Here is an 18,768-nt window from a genome sequence, read left to right as displayed (position 1 = left end):
AAAAGAGACTAAACAATTCATTTGTAATGGAGGTGACTGAAGTCATTCATGAAAATTAGCAAAGCTCAACAAAAAAGTGTGCGAGGAGATTGGTTCAAGTCTCATCAAAATCTGTAATAAGATCTTTATGGGCTATATCTGAACCTCTCTGATTTCTGTGAGCGGATGAAAACATAGGTTCACTTAAACACGCTTACAACTGACGGGTGGCTACTGAGGGTGGCGGGCATATGTAAGCCTCAGGCGCCGCAGCACTGCAGGTGATACCGTCTCAGCCATGAACTGTGCCCCTCCTCTCATGGGGAATCTCATATTCTGGGTCATGGGCACTACTGCGGAATATCGCCTGCCAGAACCCACAGCCTGCGGGATGCAGGTCTGCTGTCGAGCCTGGCTTGGTGATGGTGGCAATGACCGGGACACAGAAGAGCAGTGAAGGGTATCACTGAATTAGCCATCCTCTGAGAGTAAATGAGAACCTTGGAGGAGCTATGATGACCCCCAGGAGAGCAGTATTCCTCCTTTTTCTTTGTCACTTCTTTCACGGTCCTGTGTTTAAAGTTTATATCTTTAAGCAGTCTAATCCCCAAGCCATAAGGAGAATTTTAATTTTTTTGTTTGGTTACTTATTTATATAAATATCTATGATTGCTTTAACATTGTATAAATATTATTTATTGCTTAAAAATCTAGTATTCGACCAAAGAACTTTAACGATCTTCGACACACCTTCCTGGAAAGAGCACTGGATGATTGTTACATCTGTGAAATTGTTCTCTGAGGGTAATTCTGCAGGTGTCCTCTTCAGGGAATGTGACATACGGCTTGGGAGCAATTCCAAAAATAAATGGCATTATTAACATAATGATAAGTTGCTTTGTGGCAATTAAATAGTAGTAATACTACCAAACATATCAAATATGTACTTCTAAAATATTAATATTTCTTTCTTCCACTTTTATTACTGTTTCTGGTATACAACAAGTAAGCCAATCAGATTTGCAGAGGGTGTTCTAGTAGGGAAATTGAGTTCCTGTGGCTTTTGAAATGTAGACATGTGCTTTACCTGAAATGAACTGTAATACAAATGGTAGTTAGCAGAAATATTAAAGTAAAATATAGTATATTAATCTAGGAGGAAAGCAGAGTTCTGATTAGAAGCTAAATCTGAGTATCAGCAGGGAGTGATAAAACCATGAGGAATACTAGAGAGATGAAAAGAAAAACTGCTTGGGTAGGCAGATTTATGAGCTGCCATTTGCTGCCAAGAATTCCATCTCAATAGCAGTCATCAGAAAAGCTCCCTTTTTTATCCTAAGATGGTCAGCTGGAGTCCTCAAGACTCCATCTGCTCCTCCTCTGAATCTCCAGCAATTTATAGATCTTCATTCATTAAGTCAAATTGTGAAAACTCCCACTTTCCCCCTATTTAATATTGTAGAGGGTAACATCAATTTAAAAAGTGAATACTGGAGTTCAAAGCCATCAACTTAAAATGATTTTATGGTGCAAGATAAAAAGGAAATTGGTTTATACAGGGAAGAACCAATAGAGAGATATACTGATAATATGTCTTGGACAATAAATCGTCCTTAGTTGCCAACTATTTTGACCTCTGACCATGGCCAGGCAAACAGCTAAGCCCAAAGCAAGCAGGAATGGAAAGCAATGTTCAGACTTAGGGCTGATTCAGCAGGGAGGGAGGCTGGGCTGTGGGAGGACAGGTGGTCTATAAACAGCAGTCGGTCTTGGAAAGTCTATTTATAAGACAGGGAGATTAGTGAAACAATCTGCCTGCTTTGAAAGCGAGTGGCAGATGTACATGATGGGCCTCCTTTCCCACATGCCACGGCTTCATGACAAATGCTGCCGACTTCAGTGACATTGACGCTCCTTCACCAGATGCTAAAACAGTTGAAAAACAAGGGGCAAGGCACAAGGCTGAGGAAAGTGGCTTTTCTACTGCTGGTAAAAAGCTCTGATATAGACAATGCATAGACTACTAAAAGCAAAGTGGTGGATAATTCTCTGGAAAGGATTTCAGAATTCTTCAATTCCCTGAAACAAACATCAATTCCTCTAAGTCAGGTTTGTCACCACGAAATATTACAATATGTTTTCACTTAGGTGTTAAGATGTGAATTTCATCTGAGTTTGAAGATGAAATCTTACCAGAAAAGGCAAACTATTAACATTTACTGAAGTGTGATCATCGGCAGGATGTTGTAAGACCCGGGCAGCTTCTTACCTGGTGGTAGCTATCTTTTCTCCCTTTTTCCAGTCCCAAAACACAATACTGTGAAAATCGTCTAAACCAACCGACACCAGACATTTTCCATCAGCTGTATGAAAACAACACAAATGTCAAATTTTTCATTTCTTCAATGAAAAACCAAAACATTTTATATACTAAAGAGGAACAAGAAATTGACCTTAGAAGAAGAATTCACTAAAGGAATCTCACTAAATAAAATACATAAGTACTAATAGCAGAGCTTCTCAACGTATAATAAGTAGATGCTGAATTGAATTGCTGACCCAACATTCCAATCTCAGACATAGGGCTAGGGGGAAGCTTCTCAAGTAAGTGCCCAAAACCTTGTCTATTTTGTGTCAGATAAAGCTCATGACATTTACTGGAAGAGTCATTTAACTTTGTGACTCTTAGTCTATTCTGAGTTCTAAAAAACTGGTTCTATTTAACCCTCCAAGATAAGAGGCTTATAGAAACTAAATTTAACTTGGAAAATTCCTTCAAAAAATGACTTTATAATTTAAAAAGTATTAACTTCTTACTTTCCCTGTTTCAAATGTAATATGTTTGCTGTAGGACATTGAGAAAATACAAAGGACATTTAAGACCCAAATTTTTAGGCCTACATTTGATGCATATCTTATCAGCTTCCCTACATAAATGTGCTTTGAAAAAACAAAACCAGGATTATAGTGAACATACTATTTTTTTCCACTTGTTATATGAGAAACATTTTCTCTTGGTATTAAATATTATTTATAATACTATCAATGATTTGGACAGGCTGTTTGTCAAATAAAAAATATATATATATAAGAGACATAATTGAATTTGAAATCAAAATAGTTAATTTGCTTTTTCAGTTCAAGACCAAAGAAAAGGTATAGTTAATAAGTCTTTCCTTTGCTGCCACCTCACAGAGCTAGATTTACAGGAGAAGCGTCCCAGGTCAGCAGCTCCTCCCCAGCTTGGAGTAGGCTGGAGATGGCGGCCAAGTTTATCAAACCTCAGTTTAGCCAGGTGTCTTCTCTGACAACAGGGAACCATTATTAACAGGGTAAAGAAATGAGTATGTGATAAACTGCTTCTCACACAGCCCACTCAGGATTTCAACTGGTATTTTCAAAGATAGCCCTGCGGTAGATGTCAAATTAGGGTAGCCAGGAAATAGAAAGGAGCCCTAGTCAAATTGGGATTTCATATAAGCAATGGATAATTTCTTCATACAAGTATGTCCCTTGCAATATTATATTGCATGAGACATACTTATATGAAGAAATTATGCATTGCTTGTCTAAAATTCAAATTTAACTGGGTCTTCTCTATCCATATTTGCTATAGCTAGTAACGCTCCCCAAATGCTGGTTAACTCATGTCCAACCCCTGAGTGACCTTACTTGATCCAGAGACCATCCCCCAACCAACTAGGAACAGTAGTCTGCTCCTTTTCTGGAGGAAAAAGGAAAGTAAGAAAAAGGAAGAACCTGGCTTAACAAACCAAATCCCCGCCAAGTCCTCTACTGCTTCTAAGTATGAGGCAAGGATTTGGAAGTTACATGAACTCTTTCAAGCTCCTAGACTATAGTATTAGGTGAAGACATTAACACTTTGCTAAAGGCCTAAATCATCACGAAATGACTACTATAAACACATGTATCTTCTGAATCATAATGAATATGTCCTCATGCTTAAATGATACCAGGATTTAAATTGTGCCTGGTCTCTTTTCATGCATTTGGAAGAAGGGACTGGTGATGACTTCTTGTTCAGAACTACCAGCATGACTTTTCCTAGTGTCTCTTGGTGTGGCCTGGCTATGTTTCTATTTTAGCATGTCTCTGTATTTGGTGATTTTATTTTGATTGGAGAGTTCTCGTTCCTTTTTTAGATTGTAAGCTCTTAAGACGTACTTATAGTACTTGCATCACATTCCCAACATGATCCTCATACTGAGATGTTTTTCAATGAATTTTGATGATACTGGTGACATTAGGAGGATGAGGGAGATAAAAATGGAATGTCTCCACGGATGGTATGGAGGGAATGTTCTGTTACATAAAATTTTAAATCAAAAACACTGCACAGATACTCAGTGTCTCCCCCCTTTTTTTGCATTTGTAAATCCTATATTTTGTTTTCTTTTGTAACCTGGGTAGCTATATTAGATGTCCTTCTTAATGCAAACGTTCACATGTTTTAAGTGATTAGTCTTTTATTTTTTTACATCTTTTGAAAAAGGCCTTAGAGTAAGTTGTTTTTTGCTTTTTGTTTCTTTTTATTAGAACTTCTATGAGGCCCCATCAGCTTGTCTTCACAGTTATACCACCTTTCTGCCCCAATTTGTGACCTAGTAGCAATGAAGCCCCAGAACAAATCCAGAGGTGCCTCAACAAACATACCTTTTCTTTTAGGATGGTGACTTTTTCTTGAATTCTGCAAGTGTGAGGGACTTCTACATATCACACAGTTTTGAAATATAACTGTGCTGTGCTTAGTCACTCAGTCATGTCCGACTCTTTGCGACCCCATTGACGGTAGCCTGACAGGCTCCTCTGTGCATGAGGATTCTCCAGCCAAGAATACTGGAGTGGGTTGCCATGCCCTCCTCCAGGGAATCTTCCCAATCCAGGGATAGAACCCAGGTCTCCCACATTGTAGGTAGATTCTTTATCATCTGAGTCACCAGGGAAGCATATTTCTTCCCAGTTTTTATTTCCCCTCACAGGGGCTTGACTTTAGCTTTGAAAAATCCATTGTTCCTTGACCATTTAGCTGGAGTTTCTGACTTTCAAACATATGGAAATGTCCTTTCAAATCTTTCTAGTCACAGTATATATTAATTATGGATATTTTGTGACATAGTCCAGAAATAATTCTAAGGCACTTAATGTCAACAGTAGAGGGCAAATTAGAAAGAGAAATATTTTATTCAGGCAATTATAAGTTGGTCCTATATTCAGGACTCATAAAAAATACATAGGTTTTGGAACTGAAGCATATCTCAGATGTGCCCTTGTGGATATTACTATGATGCAATGAAGGTTTTTAAAAATATGAGGATGATATTTAGGGTAGAAAATATGTATGTGGCTAAACTTTTCTCTTTCTAATTGGTTTTTCATTCATGTGGAAGCACTTTCCTGACTGCAAGCACAGAAACAAAGACCTCCATTTTCCCCTAGACAATGATAATAAATCCAACAAGGTTAAAGAGTTGCTCAATTAAGTGACACAATATAAATTCATTCCTTCTTGTTGACATACTTTACAAGTATGGGTTATGTTGTTGGAAATGTTTTTGATTAAAAATGTCTTCTTTTTGTTTGCTTTGGAAGAGGGGCAAGAATAGATTAATCCACATTCCTAGTTATAACTGCTTATCTGTTGTCTAGTTGTCATACAATGTGCCTGCTTTGTATTTCCATGAGAATGTCTTTCTATCATCAGCAGGTCTCCACAACATCCCCCCCAAATGAGCCAACTTATAAGAGATAGGTGGGTGTGGGGGTACACTGAGGCACACAGATAAGCCCCTGGCTAGATAATATCCAATGTGGGCACCCTGTTTACATGGTTAAACTGGGAAATGTAAAACTTCTCTCTCATCATATTGACTTAAACTCCTCAGTTTCCTCTAAGTATTCAAAAGGAAAGGTATAGTTGCTCCTGCTGCAGTTCACAAAAGTGTTTGGTTCAAGGCTATTCTAGCATAGGGGTCTCTTTTCACCAGAGGTGAGGGGTCGTCCCATGTGGCAGCCTCTATGCACTACCATGCCCATGACACATTTACACTGGAGAATGGGGGTGGGGGTGGCTGGAACCCTGACCATTGGTTAGAGGGAGTGAGGAAGTAAGGGATCACACTGGTGACTCTCCTGCTAAAAATTCACTCCAGCCCTGGTGGAGGGCAGGGGCAGGAAAGGGCAGGAGGATGAGCAGGGAGAGCGGTGGCACAGCTCCTGCCTCCCAATGGCCCCAGGCCTGGCGACTTTTTTACAGGACTGAGATCCAGGGGCCCTGGATCCCTGCTCTGGATCTCAGCCATACCATCAGACGACTCTCTGGATCTTCATTACCTGTAAAGCTGTGCAGGTGTCTATTTAAGACTAAAGCTGTATCATAACACAAGGTACGACTATGAATATAAATTAAACTGAAGAGGCTCAGCTCACACCTTCAGAAGGGCCACAGAAACCACCAAGATCAACCAACCACAGTTCATCTTCATGGAACCATACATGGTGATGGATCAAACACAACAGATACTTCTCCACTTCCTCAATAGTCCTTATTTGTAGTGCTTTCTCAAACTATCACCTAGCTTTTTTGGTGCCATTTATAAAATTTACATGGTATTTAAATTCTGAGACAAAAAATATGATTTGTCACAATCAAAAATAACACATTTGCTGCATAAATGGGCTCTTCCCTAGTGACTGTTATCTGGCGAATAGAGAGTGTATTGTTAAAACAGAAATATCTTTTTATGCAGAAAATATTTATCTGATCATTTCTTAATTTGCCTAAAATAGAATTAGAAGCAGGGACAGAATCCGCTTCTCAGCCTCTTCTTGGAGTATCTGGTTTCTCTATCCTAGGCAACAATCGGAGAGGCCTGGGATAAACTACTTGTATAGCAGTTTAGAGCATATGAGAAGGTGCATATGACATCCACACAAACCTGTACTGTGTGATTGGTCAGAGAATAAAGATAATTTTCATCCAAAGATGGTTTACATGTAAAGTTCTAGTAGCAGTAGTGAAAGGCAAGACAGAGTTTATTCAGCAAAACTTCATTCATTCACATTTTTGGAGTAGCCCCTGTGTACACAGCACTATAACATGCTCAGTGGGGAGCAGAGAGATGGGCTAGATGAGTAGTTTACATTCTGAGAGGGCCATAGGAGATGCTAACACCAATAACTACGGTACCCCATGGATTCTAACAGGTACCGTAAGAGCAATAACAACAAATGGGTTAAGCAATGCAGAGGGACAGGGCATTTCTGCCTGGAAGGCTGGAGTATAAAACTTTCAGCTTGGTCTTAAAGGATGGTTAAACAAGACACATGAGAATAGCATAAGCAAAGGAACACAGGCAAAAAGAAGGGCAGGAGTACATTTAGGCTCTCCAGATAGGCAGACGTAAAGGAGCATGATTGGATTGGTGGATGAAAACACTGCAAGAGAAGACCAAGGCCAGATCATAGAAGGCCACGAAAGTTCAATAAGGGCTCAGCCTACAGTCAGTCAGCCAAGCAGAATCCATGGAGCAGACATGTTACTGCACTTCCACAGGATTCCAGAAGGGGGCAGGATGGGCTGGAGGAAGTAGAGATGGGATGAGAGACCAGCATAACCACCGAGGCACAGATGAGAGGAAGTTCAGCTTGAGGGAGGCAAGTAGAGAGGGAGGCATATAAGAGAGAGACTGGAGTTGTAAAGTGGAATTTAACAACCAATATTATACATATTGCACATATTTGAGTGGAATTTTAAAAAAAGAAATTACAGAATCAATTTTCTGTAGAAAGTTAGAAATTTTTCCTACAGATCTAATATCTACAATTGGGACTATTAAAAATTTCTAGGTAAAAACACCTTTTGTGTTTTAACCCTCATTTTTCAATTCCAGCATAAAGAAATGGCCTTACTCTGAAGAAAATTATATTCATTGGTTAGTATAACTAACACTGTCTTTAAATTTTAAATTAAAGAGATGGAAACATCAGTTCTATTTTTTCAATATGAAATTTGACTTTCAAAAACCAGTGTTGTAAAGTGGCCTTTTGCAGAGAATTTTCAGCCCTCCCTATAGTCCTTTATATTTGAAATCACAAGTGCTGTCTTTGCATTTATTTAAAGAGATGAAATTGATGCTCTGAGTCACTGCCAGACATTTGCAATGACAGCTTTCAATGGAAACAGCTGCTCTGGATTTCAAATCTCTCAAGCAAATGCTGAACACAGTGTGAACTCTGGGTAATGACTTAGGAGAGAGGAAATGAAGAGGAGGAAAGGAGGGGTGGTCTACAGGTCACGTTTTTAGTGAAGTATTCACATATCTGATTTCCAGTCTAAGACTGGGCAGCTGACACACAAAGGGCTCACCTCCTTACAAGCAGGACTAAACCAAATAAAAGGTTTCAAAAAACCCAAAGTAAATGTGGAACCATCTGTCAGTGACTCTGGCGGCAAATGGGTGCTTACCTGAGAAATCGAGGGCACACACTCCTCTCTGATGTTGTCCTTTCAACAGTGACAAACATTTTAGAGTCTGCGTGTCCCAGACATGAATAGCTGCGTCTCTTCCAACCTTAAATAAAAGGATGAGTGTTGTTAACAACTTACAAATCATAATAAAAGTGATTTTGTTCCTTAGAGTCAAGCGCTGCTCAGAAATCAAACCCCACCTATGTGGAGAGCAGGAAGATCCTGGGAAATATTCTGGTCCGACTCCACTGCTTCTCAGAAGAGGAAGCTGAGGAACCAAGAGTCTAAATGTCTTGATGGGTCCCAGCAGAGCCTGACCTGGTGTACGGCTCCCAGCTAAGGGACATTTAAGACTCTAGTTCAAATATCTTCTGGACTTTGTTCTGTCAGCTAGTTCTATCCTTCCCTTCCCACCTTCTCAACTCTATACACGATTCCACTCCTTAATCAAAAAATACAGCTGTTCGTTTTCATGACACTGTCTATCCTAAGAGCTCTTTTACTTGCCCCAATTATTTACCCACCTCAAGGAGGCCTGGCCCTACTTTTACCCCTGGGAAGTGAAAGTTTCAAGGCTTAACTCTGTCATTAAGTGGTTTCTCCTCAAGGGGACACAAGCTTCTATCACACCAATTCCCAATAACAGATAAAACTGTACCACTAAACTGGTTTTCCTCACTTATAATGGTGGTGGTGGTTGTTTAGTTGCTAAGTTGTGTCCGATTCTTGAGACCCCATGGACTATAGCCCTCCAGGTTCCTCTGTCCATGGGATTCTCCAGGCAAGAATACTGGAGTGGGTTGCCATTTCCTTCTCCAGGGGATCTTCCCAATCCAGGAATTGAACCTGGGTCTCCTGCATTGCAGGCAGATTCTTTACCAACTGAGCTACAAGGGAAGCCACCACACTTATAATACACAGGGGGAAAAAAATCCTTGTTGGGTATGATGACTCTGAAAGGAAAAATGGGACATGAAGTCATGCATGTAACTCAGCAGAGTCCCCCCAGCTCTCACACTGGCCTGTGGAGGCCCAATTACCCCAGAAGAGGGTACTGGCATACTGGTCTGCTTCCCACCAATTACAGGGTAAAGTGTGGTGGATCCTCAAGGGTTTAGGTAAAGAACCAATCTCTGGTTTTTCTTTCAAAGGAAGGATGTTAAATACCCATGAATCAAGCATCATCTGTTCCTAAGAAAGACAAAAAAGGGGGAGGGGGCAGGAAAGAGTGAAAAGGCAAAGCAGTGATCAATTACTCATAAAATTTAATGTCAGCTAAGACAGAATAGATGATCTAATTTACAGTTGGAAGAGAAGCAAATCATGTTTAAATTAATGGCTCTTTCCTTCTGGGGGATTGTAATCCTTTTACAAATAATATAAGAGCTATGAACTCTTTCCCCAACAAATGCACATTTCTGGGGGCTGACTCCCTACATACCTCAGTTTCATCCATGGCTATGAACATCAGGCTATAAACCCTGTTCAAAGACTTCTACCTCCTGTCAAGTCTCAGAAATAGTTTGTTGTCTCATGTTAATCTCTGACCCTCATGAAAGTGAAAGTCACTCAGTTGCCTCTGACTCTTTGTGACCCCATGGACTATATAGTCCATGGAATTCTCCAGGTTAGAATACTGGAGTGGGTAGCTGCCCTTCTCCAGGGGATCCTCCCAACCCAGGAATCAAACCCAGGTCTCTTCATACCAGTAGTTTTTCTTGGAATTTGCCACTCTGATGTTGAGGATCAGGTGAAGTATTTCCTACAGTTAAAAGCTCATGATAAAACCAAATAAAAACGCAATTTAAACATTGGTAGAAAAGAGCACAATACTGAAAATACTGTTGACAATACTATTGCTTTACCAGCAAGATCTGAGTTTAACAGATTCTTTGCTGAATTGAACACAGAGCTCTGTTTTGAGCAGCTTTTCACTTACAGACTCAATCCAAAGTTTAGGCATTCCAAGATGGTTCAGATAAAATTTAGTTTTTTGAAGGCTAAAATATAAAATAATGAATGAGCCCAAATTAATACAACTTTAAGTTCTATAACAATAACTATACACTAGATGTTACACTGGTATTAAAATATGGTTTATTCAGTAAACAGCTTTGAGTACCTAGGATATACTGAGTTCTGAGTAAGGAGGTAAATATAGTAAGATTTCATGGAACTTACATTATTTTAGTTTCACCTAATCCTGTTCACAGATTTCATCATGTCAGAATAAGAATCCCTCAAAGGCTTCCCAAAAGTTCTGGTATGTATTGGCTGATTTTCCCACCATCGTGAAATGATCCTGTATTCACCGCACCTTCAACTTCCTGAGCTGTGCTAAGTCGCTTCAGTCGTGTCCGACTGCAGCCCAATGGACAATAGCCTGCCAGGCTCCTCTGTCCATGGGACTCTCTAGGCAAGAGGACCGGCGTGGGTTGCCATGTCCTTCTCCAGGGGACCTTCCCAACCCAGGGATCGAACCCCAGTATGTATTGGTTGATTTTCCCCACCATCATGAAATGCCCCAGCATTCACTGCACCATCAACTTCCTACCTCAGGTTTGTTTCTACCAAGTGTTTCTTGAGTTTCTTATACACAAACTGGGTTCAAAATTAAATCCTCTCTCTTCAGCTAAATCCGCATCTTACAGGGGAGATACATACCTGCCCAGTGGCCACGTAGTCCTTCACTGGATGAATGGTCAGGCTGAGAATGTCATCATCGTGACCCAGGTACAGCCTCTGTGAGTGTTGCTGCCTGTTGTACACGACAGCAACGGCAGCAATGTGATAGACCACTTCTCCAGCTTGTGTGTAGAATAGATTGTTTCTACAATCGTAGCCTCTGTAACTGAAGCACAGGTCCAAGGAACACACAGTAGTTGAATAAGCAGTGAATGTACAGAGCAGAAGTTGTGAGAAGATAAAGTTAACCTGCCAACAAGGACACGGACAAGTAGAACCCAGGTGTCTCCACAGTTGCCTGTGACAGCGATCTTCAATGAGGGAATGAGATCTCTGAAGGCAAGTGATGACCTTCAAAGGGGCGAATGGACACTGGTAGTTTTAACAGAATTTACTTCCAGATCCTCAGCTACTATATGTGCTTTCTGTTAAAACTGACCAGTCTGAGAACACACCTGTGATGAGGGGCAGGATTTCCTTTCCCACTTCCCGTTTCCTAACTGCCTTCCTCCCAATTTAGGAAGTCAATCCTCTCACTCATCTGGAATCTTACTATGGTGTGCTACCTTCGAATATCGAATCTTCCAGGGACACCAAAACAATTTTTTGCTTTTAACTAAATTGAAGAGTGATTTAACTGAATTGTCAGCTGATGAATCATTAAATTACAATTTTGCGTGATATATCAAAATCGCAATCTATAGTTTTGGCCTGTAACTCAAGAGGAATTTAAGGAATTGATTACCATTGCTGTGATAAAACTGCCTCCATTCTCATCTACTTAAATAAGTAGATATGAGTAAGTTTTCTTAGTGCTTACATTAAAAGTGCAAAATTGGAATAGATAAAATGCTAAACTGTATTACCGTTTAGCAATAAGAAATATACATGCACATATATCTGAACTCATGGAAAAAATTTTATCAATAAATATTCTTTCCAATAGAATTTTTTATGTTTAATAACTGTTTATCAGAATTTATACTATCTTTATGTTGATCTGGCCAGCTATTTATTATTAATATTAATAGTTATAAAGATAATTAAATCCAGAAAAAAATGTGTTAACGCTAAGAGCAGCACTGTCCAATAGAAATATTATGTAAATCACATAGGTAATTTAGAAAGGTATAATTGTCACATTAGAAAATGAAAAGGAACAGATGAAATTTATCTTAAGAATATTTAACCCAATATGTCTAAAATATTATCATGTCCACCTGTAATCAATATAAAACATTTTAATGATGTGTATCCTTCTTTTACATTAAGTCTTCAAAATCTGGTGTCCATTTTCTATATACAGCACATCTTAATTCAGAGCAGTCACATTTCACGTGTTCATTGGCTACAAGTAGATACTGTATTGGAGAACATGGAGTTAGAGAGTTATGGTCACAGGGAATTAAATTTAATTTGAACTGACAGATATGTTTTTTCCTTGTTGAAGTTAAGACAGGGTGATCAATAAAAGACTTACCAGCATAAAAATAATACATTAGGGTAAAATTCTGTGGGAGAAGTAGAACAGAAATATGGGTTCATGTATTTTTTAAACTGATAATGATGGAAATCAAATGTCTATGACATTTAGGTTCCATTGGAGCCATTTATAATGTGAGCCATAAATAATTTGAGTATTTATAAAACACTAGACATTCTCTTTTTACAAGCATTTAAGCTTAGGTTGAAAAATCTTCGATGTCAACTTAAAGTGTGGAAAGTTGCACATGATTTTCAAAATTCAAAATTATTTAGGACATATATGAACAAAAGTGTTTCAAAGAAAGGTTGTCCTAGGAAAGCCAGCTGAATAGAGCAGGAGTTATGGAATGAAGGAAGCAGAGATGGAGAGAATGAAATGAAATAACAAGGAATGACGGTAACACATGTATCACGAAAGGACATGAAGCATGAAAAATCTAGACATGCACACTGAGATGGACACGGAACACTGAGAAAACTGGGCAGAGAGCCATGGTTAAAACGCTAAGCACAAGTAAGTGCAAGGTGGAGAGGAGAGCCAGCCTGAAGTGGGGCAGCCCTGCAAAGGATGACAAGCTGATAAGGACGGTGCCACATCACCTACCCGTGTATGAACTGGAGTTTCAGGCTGTCCTCAGGAGCCTTTTCTCGTTTGAGGAAGGGCACTGCATGGTTTTTCTCTTTACTTTGTTGCTTTAGCTGAGGTAGATCTTCTTTGTAAACCTTCATGGGTAACAGAAACACTTAGTGAGACACTCTTCAGGTTTCAAATACATAAATATCTTGGCATTCTCAGGAAATCTTTAATTACAGGAAATCAAGTTTTTGAAAACATTAGAAATTAAAAGTGGTCACACGAGAAAAAGAAGGGCATTATATAATGGTAAAGGGGCCAACTTATCGAGAAGATTTAACAATGGTAAATATTTATGCAACTGACAGCATCTAAATCTGCAAAGCATATATTAACAACTAAAAGAAGAAATAAATATCAATACAATAATAGTTGGGAACTGTAAAATCCCACTCTCAACAACCGGATTGAACCACCAGAGAATCAATAATGAAACAGATTTGAACAATACCACAGGCCAAAAGAAGAGATGCTTTCAAACTTTGGTGCTGGAGAAGACTCTTGAGAGTCCCTTGGATAGCAAGGAGATCAAATGAGTCAATCTTAAAGGAAATCAACCTTGAATATTCTTTGGAAGTACTGATGCTGAAGCTGAAGCATAAAAACTTTGGCCACCTGATGTGAATAGCCGACTCACTGGAAAAGACCCTGATGCTGAGAAAGACTGAAGGCAGGAGGAGAAGAGGATGACAGAAGATGAGATGGTTAAATGGCATCACTGATGCAATGTACATGAACTTAGGCAAACTCTGGGAGATGGTGGGGGACAGGGAGGCCTGGAGCGCTGCAGTCTGTGGGGTTGCAAAGAGTTGGACATGACTTGGTAACTAAACAACAACAACAGACCAAATATTACAACAAACAAATATGAAACATCTCATTTATCAGCAGCAAAATACACATTCCTCTCAAGTGCAGAAGGAACATTTTCTAGGACAGATAATGTTAGATCACAAAACAAGGCTCAATAAATTTAAAAAGACTGAAATTATATCAAGTATCTTTTTCTGACCATTATTGTATGAAACCAGAAATAAGTATGGACCTAAAAGAAGCAGAAGATATTAAGAAGAGGTGGCAAGAATACAAAGAAGAACTATACAAAAAAGATCTTAATGAGTCAGATAACCACAATGGTGTGATCACTCACCTAGAGTTAGACATCCTGGAGCGTGAAGTCAAGTGAGCCTTAGGAAACATCACTACGAACAAAGTTAGTGGAGGTGATGGAATTCCAGCTGAGCTATATCAAATCCTAAAAGATGATGCTGTGAAAGTGCCACACTCAATATATCAGCAAATTTGGAAAACTCAGCACTGAACTGGATAAGGTCTGTTTTCATTCCAATCCCAAAGAAAGGCAGTGCCAAAGAATGTTCAAACTATTTCACAGTTGCACTCATCTCACACACTAGCAAAGTAATGCTCAAAATTCTCCAAGTTAGGCTTCAACAGTTCATGAACTGAGAATTTCCAGATGCTCAAGCTGGATTTAGAAAAGGCAGAGGAACCAGAGATCAAATTGCCAACATCCATTGGATCATAGAAAAAGCAAGAGAGTTCCAGAAAAACACATACTTCTGCTTTATTGACTATACTAAAGCCTTTGACTGTGTGGATCATAACAAATTGCAGAAAATTCTTCAAGAGATGGGAATACCAGACCACCTTACCTGTCTCTTGAGAAATCTATATTTGGGTCAAGAAGCAACAGTTAGAACTGGACATGGAACAACAGCCTGGTTCTAAATTGGGAAAGGAGTACGTGAAGGCTGTATATCGTCACCCTGCTTATTAAACTTATATGCAGAGTACATTATGTGAGATGCTGGGCTGGTTGAAGCACAAGCTGGAATCAAGATTGCCAGGAGAAATATCAATAATCTCAGATAGGCAGATGACACCACCCTTATGGCAGAAAGTGAAGAGGAACTAAAGAACCTCTTGATGAAAGTGAAAGGGGAGAGTGAAAAAGCTGGCTTAAGACTCAACATTCAAAAAACTAAGATCACGGCATCTGGTCCCATCACTTCATGGCAAATAGATGGGGAAACATGGAAACAGTGACGACTTTATTTTGGGGGCTTCAAAATCACTGTAGATGGTGACTGCAGCCATGAAATTAAAAGATGCTTGCTCCTTGGAAGAAAAGCTATGACCAACCTGCTGCTGCTACTGCTAAGTCGCTTCAGTCATATCCGACTCTGTGCGACCCCATAGACGGCAGCCCACCAGGCTCCCCTGTCCCTGGGATTCTCCAGGCAAGAACACTGGAGTGGGTTGCCATTTCCTTCTCCAATGCATGAAAGTGAAAAGTGAAAGTGAAGTCGCTCAGTCATGTCTGACTCTAGCGACCCCATGGACTGCAGCCTACCAGGCTCCTTCGTCCATGGGATTTTCCAGGCAAAAGTACTGGAGTGCCTTCTCCTAGACAGTATATTAAACAAGCAGAGACATTACTCTGTTGACAGAAGTCCATCTAGTCAAAGCTATGGTTTTTGCAGTAGTCCATGTATGGATGAGAGTTGAACCATAAAGAAAGCTGAGCACAGAAGAATTGATGCTTTTGAACTGTGGTGTTGAAGAAGACTCCTGACAGTCCTTTGGGTTGCAAGGAAATCAAACCAGTCAATCCTAAAGGAAATCAATCCTGAATATTCACTGGAAGGACTTATGCTGAAGTTGGAGCTCCAATACTTGGGCTACCTGATGTGAAGAACTGACTTATCGGAAAAGACCCTGATGCTGGGAAAGATTGAAGGCAGGAAGAGGAGGGGACCACAGAGGATGAGATGGTTGGATGGTATCACTGACACGACGGACATGAGTTTGAGTAAGCTCTGGGAGTTGGTGATGGACAGGGAAGTCTGGTGTGCTGTAGTCCATGGGGTCTCAAGAGTCAGGCACAACTAAACTACTGAACTGAACTGAGAAATAAGTAACAAGAAGAAAGTTGAGAAAGTCACAAATAAGTAGGAATTAACACACTTCTGAACAACTAATGGATCAAAGAAGAAATTAAAAAGGAAATTAAAAAAAATCTGACAGAAATTAAAATGGAAACACAACATACCAGAACTTATAGGATAAAGCAAAAGCATATCTAAGAGGAACATTTGTAGCTAATAAACATATCCATTAAGAAAAAAGATACATTTCAGATAAACAACTTAGTATTATACATCAAGGAGCTAGAAAAAAGTTTGGACTTAGTTTGGACAATAAGTCCAATGTTAAAAGAAAGGAAATAAAAGAGATTAGCACAGAAATAAAGAAAATAGAGAATAGGAAAACGGAAAAAGATTAATAAAACTAAGGGTAGATTCTTTGAAAAGACAAATGAAATTGAGAACATAAGATTGAATTTTACTTCTTCTAGTTAGAACTGGACATGGAACAACAGACTGATTCCAAATAGGAAAAGGAGTATGTCAAGGCTGTATATTGTCACCCTGCTTATTTAACTTCTATGCAGAGTACATCATGAGAAACACTGGGCTGGAAAAAGCACAAGCTGGAATCAAGATTGCTGGGAGAAATATCAATCACCTCAGATATGCAGATGACACCACCCTTATGGCAGAAAGTGAAGAACTAAAGAGCCTCTTGATGAAGGTGAAAGAGGAGAGTGAAAAAGTTGGCTTAAAGCTCAACATTCAGAAAACTAAGATCATGGCATGTGGTCCCACCACTTCATGGCAAATAGATGGGGAAACAGTTGAAACAGTGGCTGACTTTATTTTTCTGGGCTCCAAAATCACTGCAGATGGTGATTGAAGCCATGAAATTAAAAGACTTGCTTGCTCCTTGGAAGGAAAGTTATGACCAACCTAGATAGCACATTAAAAAGCAGAGACATTACTTTGCCAAAAAAGGTCCATCTAGTCAAGGCTACAGTTTTTCCAGTAGTCATGTATGGATGTGAGAGTTGGCCTATAAAGAAAACTGAGCACAGAAGAATTGGTGCTTTTGAACTGTGGTGTTGGAGAACACTCTTGAGAGTCCCTTGGACTGCAAGGAGACCAACCAGTCCATCCTAAAGGAGATCAGTCCTGGGTGTTCATTGGAAGGACTGATGTTGAAGCTGAAACTCCAATACTTTGGCCACCTGATGCAAAGAGCTGACTCAATTGAAAAGACTCTGATGCTGGGAAAGATTGAGGGCAGGAGGAGAAGGGGATAACAGAGGATGAGATGGTTGCATGGCATCACTGACTCGATGGACATGAGTTTGGTTAAACTCTGGAAGTTGGTGATGGACAGGGAGGCCTGGCATGCTGCGGTTCATGGGGTCGCAAAGAGTCAGACACGACTGAGAGACTGAACTGAACTGAACTGAATGAACAAAGCTAACTTGAAGTATCTTTTAAATCACTGGGATTTAAAAGAATTCTTTTGAAAAATTCTGCTATTATGTTTCTTAATCAATTTATATCCAGATAATATAGTTACTTCAGATAAATATGAAAGGAAATTATTAAATAAAATTATCAATAAAATATAATTTAAATATTTTGTTATAATTTCTTCTAGGCAGGAAATCTTTTGATTATTCTGACATGTAAAACATGGCCTTGCGAATCATGGTGATCACTCTTGGGAATTATCCTTCTTTCATGACCCCCCGAACCCCGCAGATCAGACTTGGATATAGAGCAAAGCTCTTGGCCTAATTTAGGACCTAAAATATGCTGTTGACTGGGATAACATTACCTATAATTTAAATGTGGATAAAATCCATCTTTTGTCTACAATGTACTTGTGCCCTACTATCAAGAGATAAAAATTTAATATATTTAAATGAAATTTAATTCAATCAAACTACATTACAAAAAAATCATGAAAATATTATAATAAAGATCTTATTTAGGGTTTAACCAAAAATTATTCTGAAAAAAAGGAAGTCAACAGACATCTCACTTCTGCCTTGTCTATTACAGATGCAATGAAGTAAGCTTTTAAAGTCTAATGATAATTATTCATCTGAATTCAGATGCTTTCATCAGCTTATCAACTACTTTAGAGAAAAATTCTAGTCTCGGCATTGCTACTGCTTATTTGAATAAGTCTCATAACTTCTGTGGGCCTCAAAGTCCCATCTGTAGAACAGACTTCCAGCTCAGGAATAACTCAGGAATCAAATTCAGACAACATGAATCAAATAACACAGGTGAAAACTTTAAAAAGGGAGACGTCAGGGAGAATATATAAATCTTAGGCATGAATTTCAATCAAGTCATTCCTTTTCATTCTTTTACAAGTACCATTTTATTAAATAAAAACATCTCAACTAAAAAAATTGCTTTTCTCTTTCTTTTTTCTTTAAATTGTATGTTCATTTTGCCTTCCCCTTTCATTGTTCATTCCATTTCACCTTGATATTAGGGTATAATATTGTGTAATATTTTCATATTTCCATATTAATCATTTCCTTTCAAATCTTTGTCTATAGCATAATATATTGTATCAATACACAGTCAAACTGATTTAGCCTTGA

General features: G+C 39.0%; 1 protein-coding gene across 6 annotated transcripts in view; it reads right to left on the bottom strand.

The window, feature by feature from the left end:
• EML6 (EMAP like 6) overlaps positions 1-18,768 on the bottom strand; it is a 286,252-nt gene that overhangs the window by 83,236 nt on the left and 184,248 nt on the right. For all 6 annotated transcript variants that reach the window (XR_005718416.1, XM_040224844.1, XM_040224840.1 and 3 more), the window contains 4 exons: positions 13,242-13,360; positions 11,132-11,318; positions 8,465-8,570; positions 2,249-2,342 (listed from right to left, as the gene is read on the bottom strand). Coding sequence is in view for 5 of the 6 variants with exons in the window: in XM_040224844.1 (XP_040080778.1) it covers positions 2,249-2,342; positions 8,465-8,570; positions 11,132-11,318; positions 13,242-13,360 (506 nt within the window). In the remaining variant the exon portion in view is untranslated. The remainder of the gene's footprint in view (positions 1-2,248; positions 2,343-8,464; positions 8,571-11,131; positions 11,319-13,241; positions 13,361-18,768) is intronic.

Source organism: Oryx dammah, unplaced genomic scaffold (genome assembly GCF_014754425.2).
Source record: "Oryx dammah isolate SB20612 unplaced genomic scaffold, SCBI_Odam_1.1 HiC_scaffold_25, whole genome shotgun sequence".
NCBI lineage: Eukaryota > Metazoa > Chordata > Mammalia > Artiodactyla > Bovidae > Oryx > Oryx dammah.
Note: the sequence above shows the minus strand (reverse complement) of the source record. Positions and strands in the feature narration are given on the sequence as shown.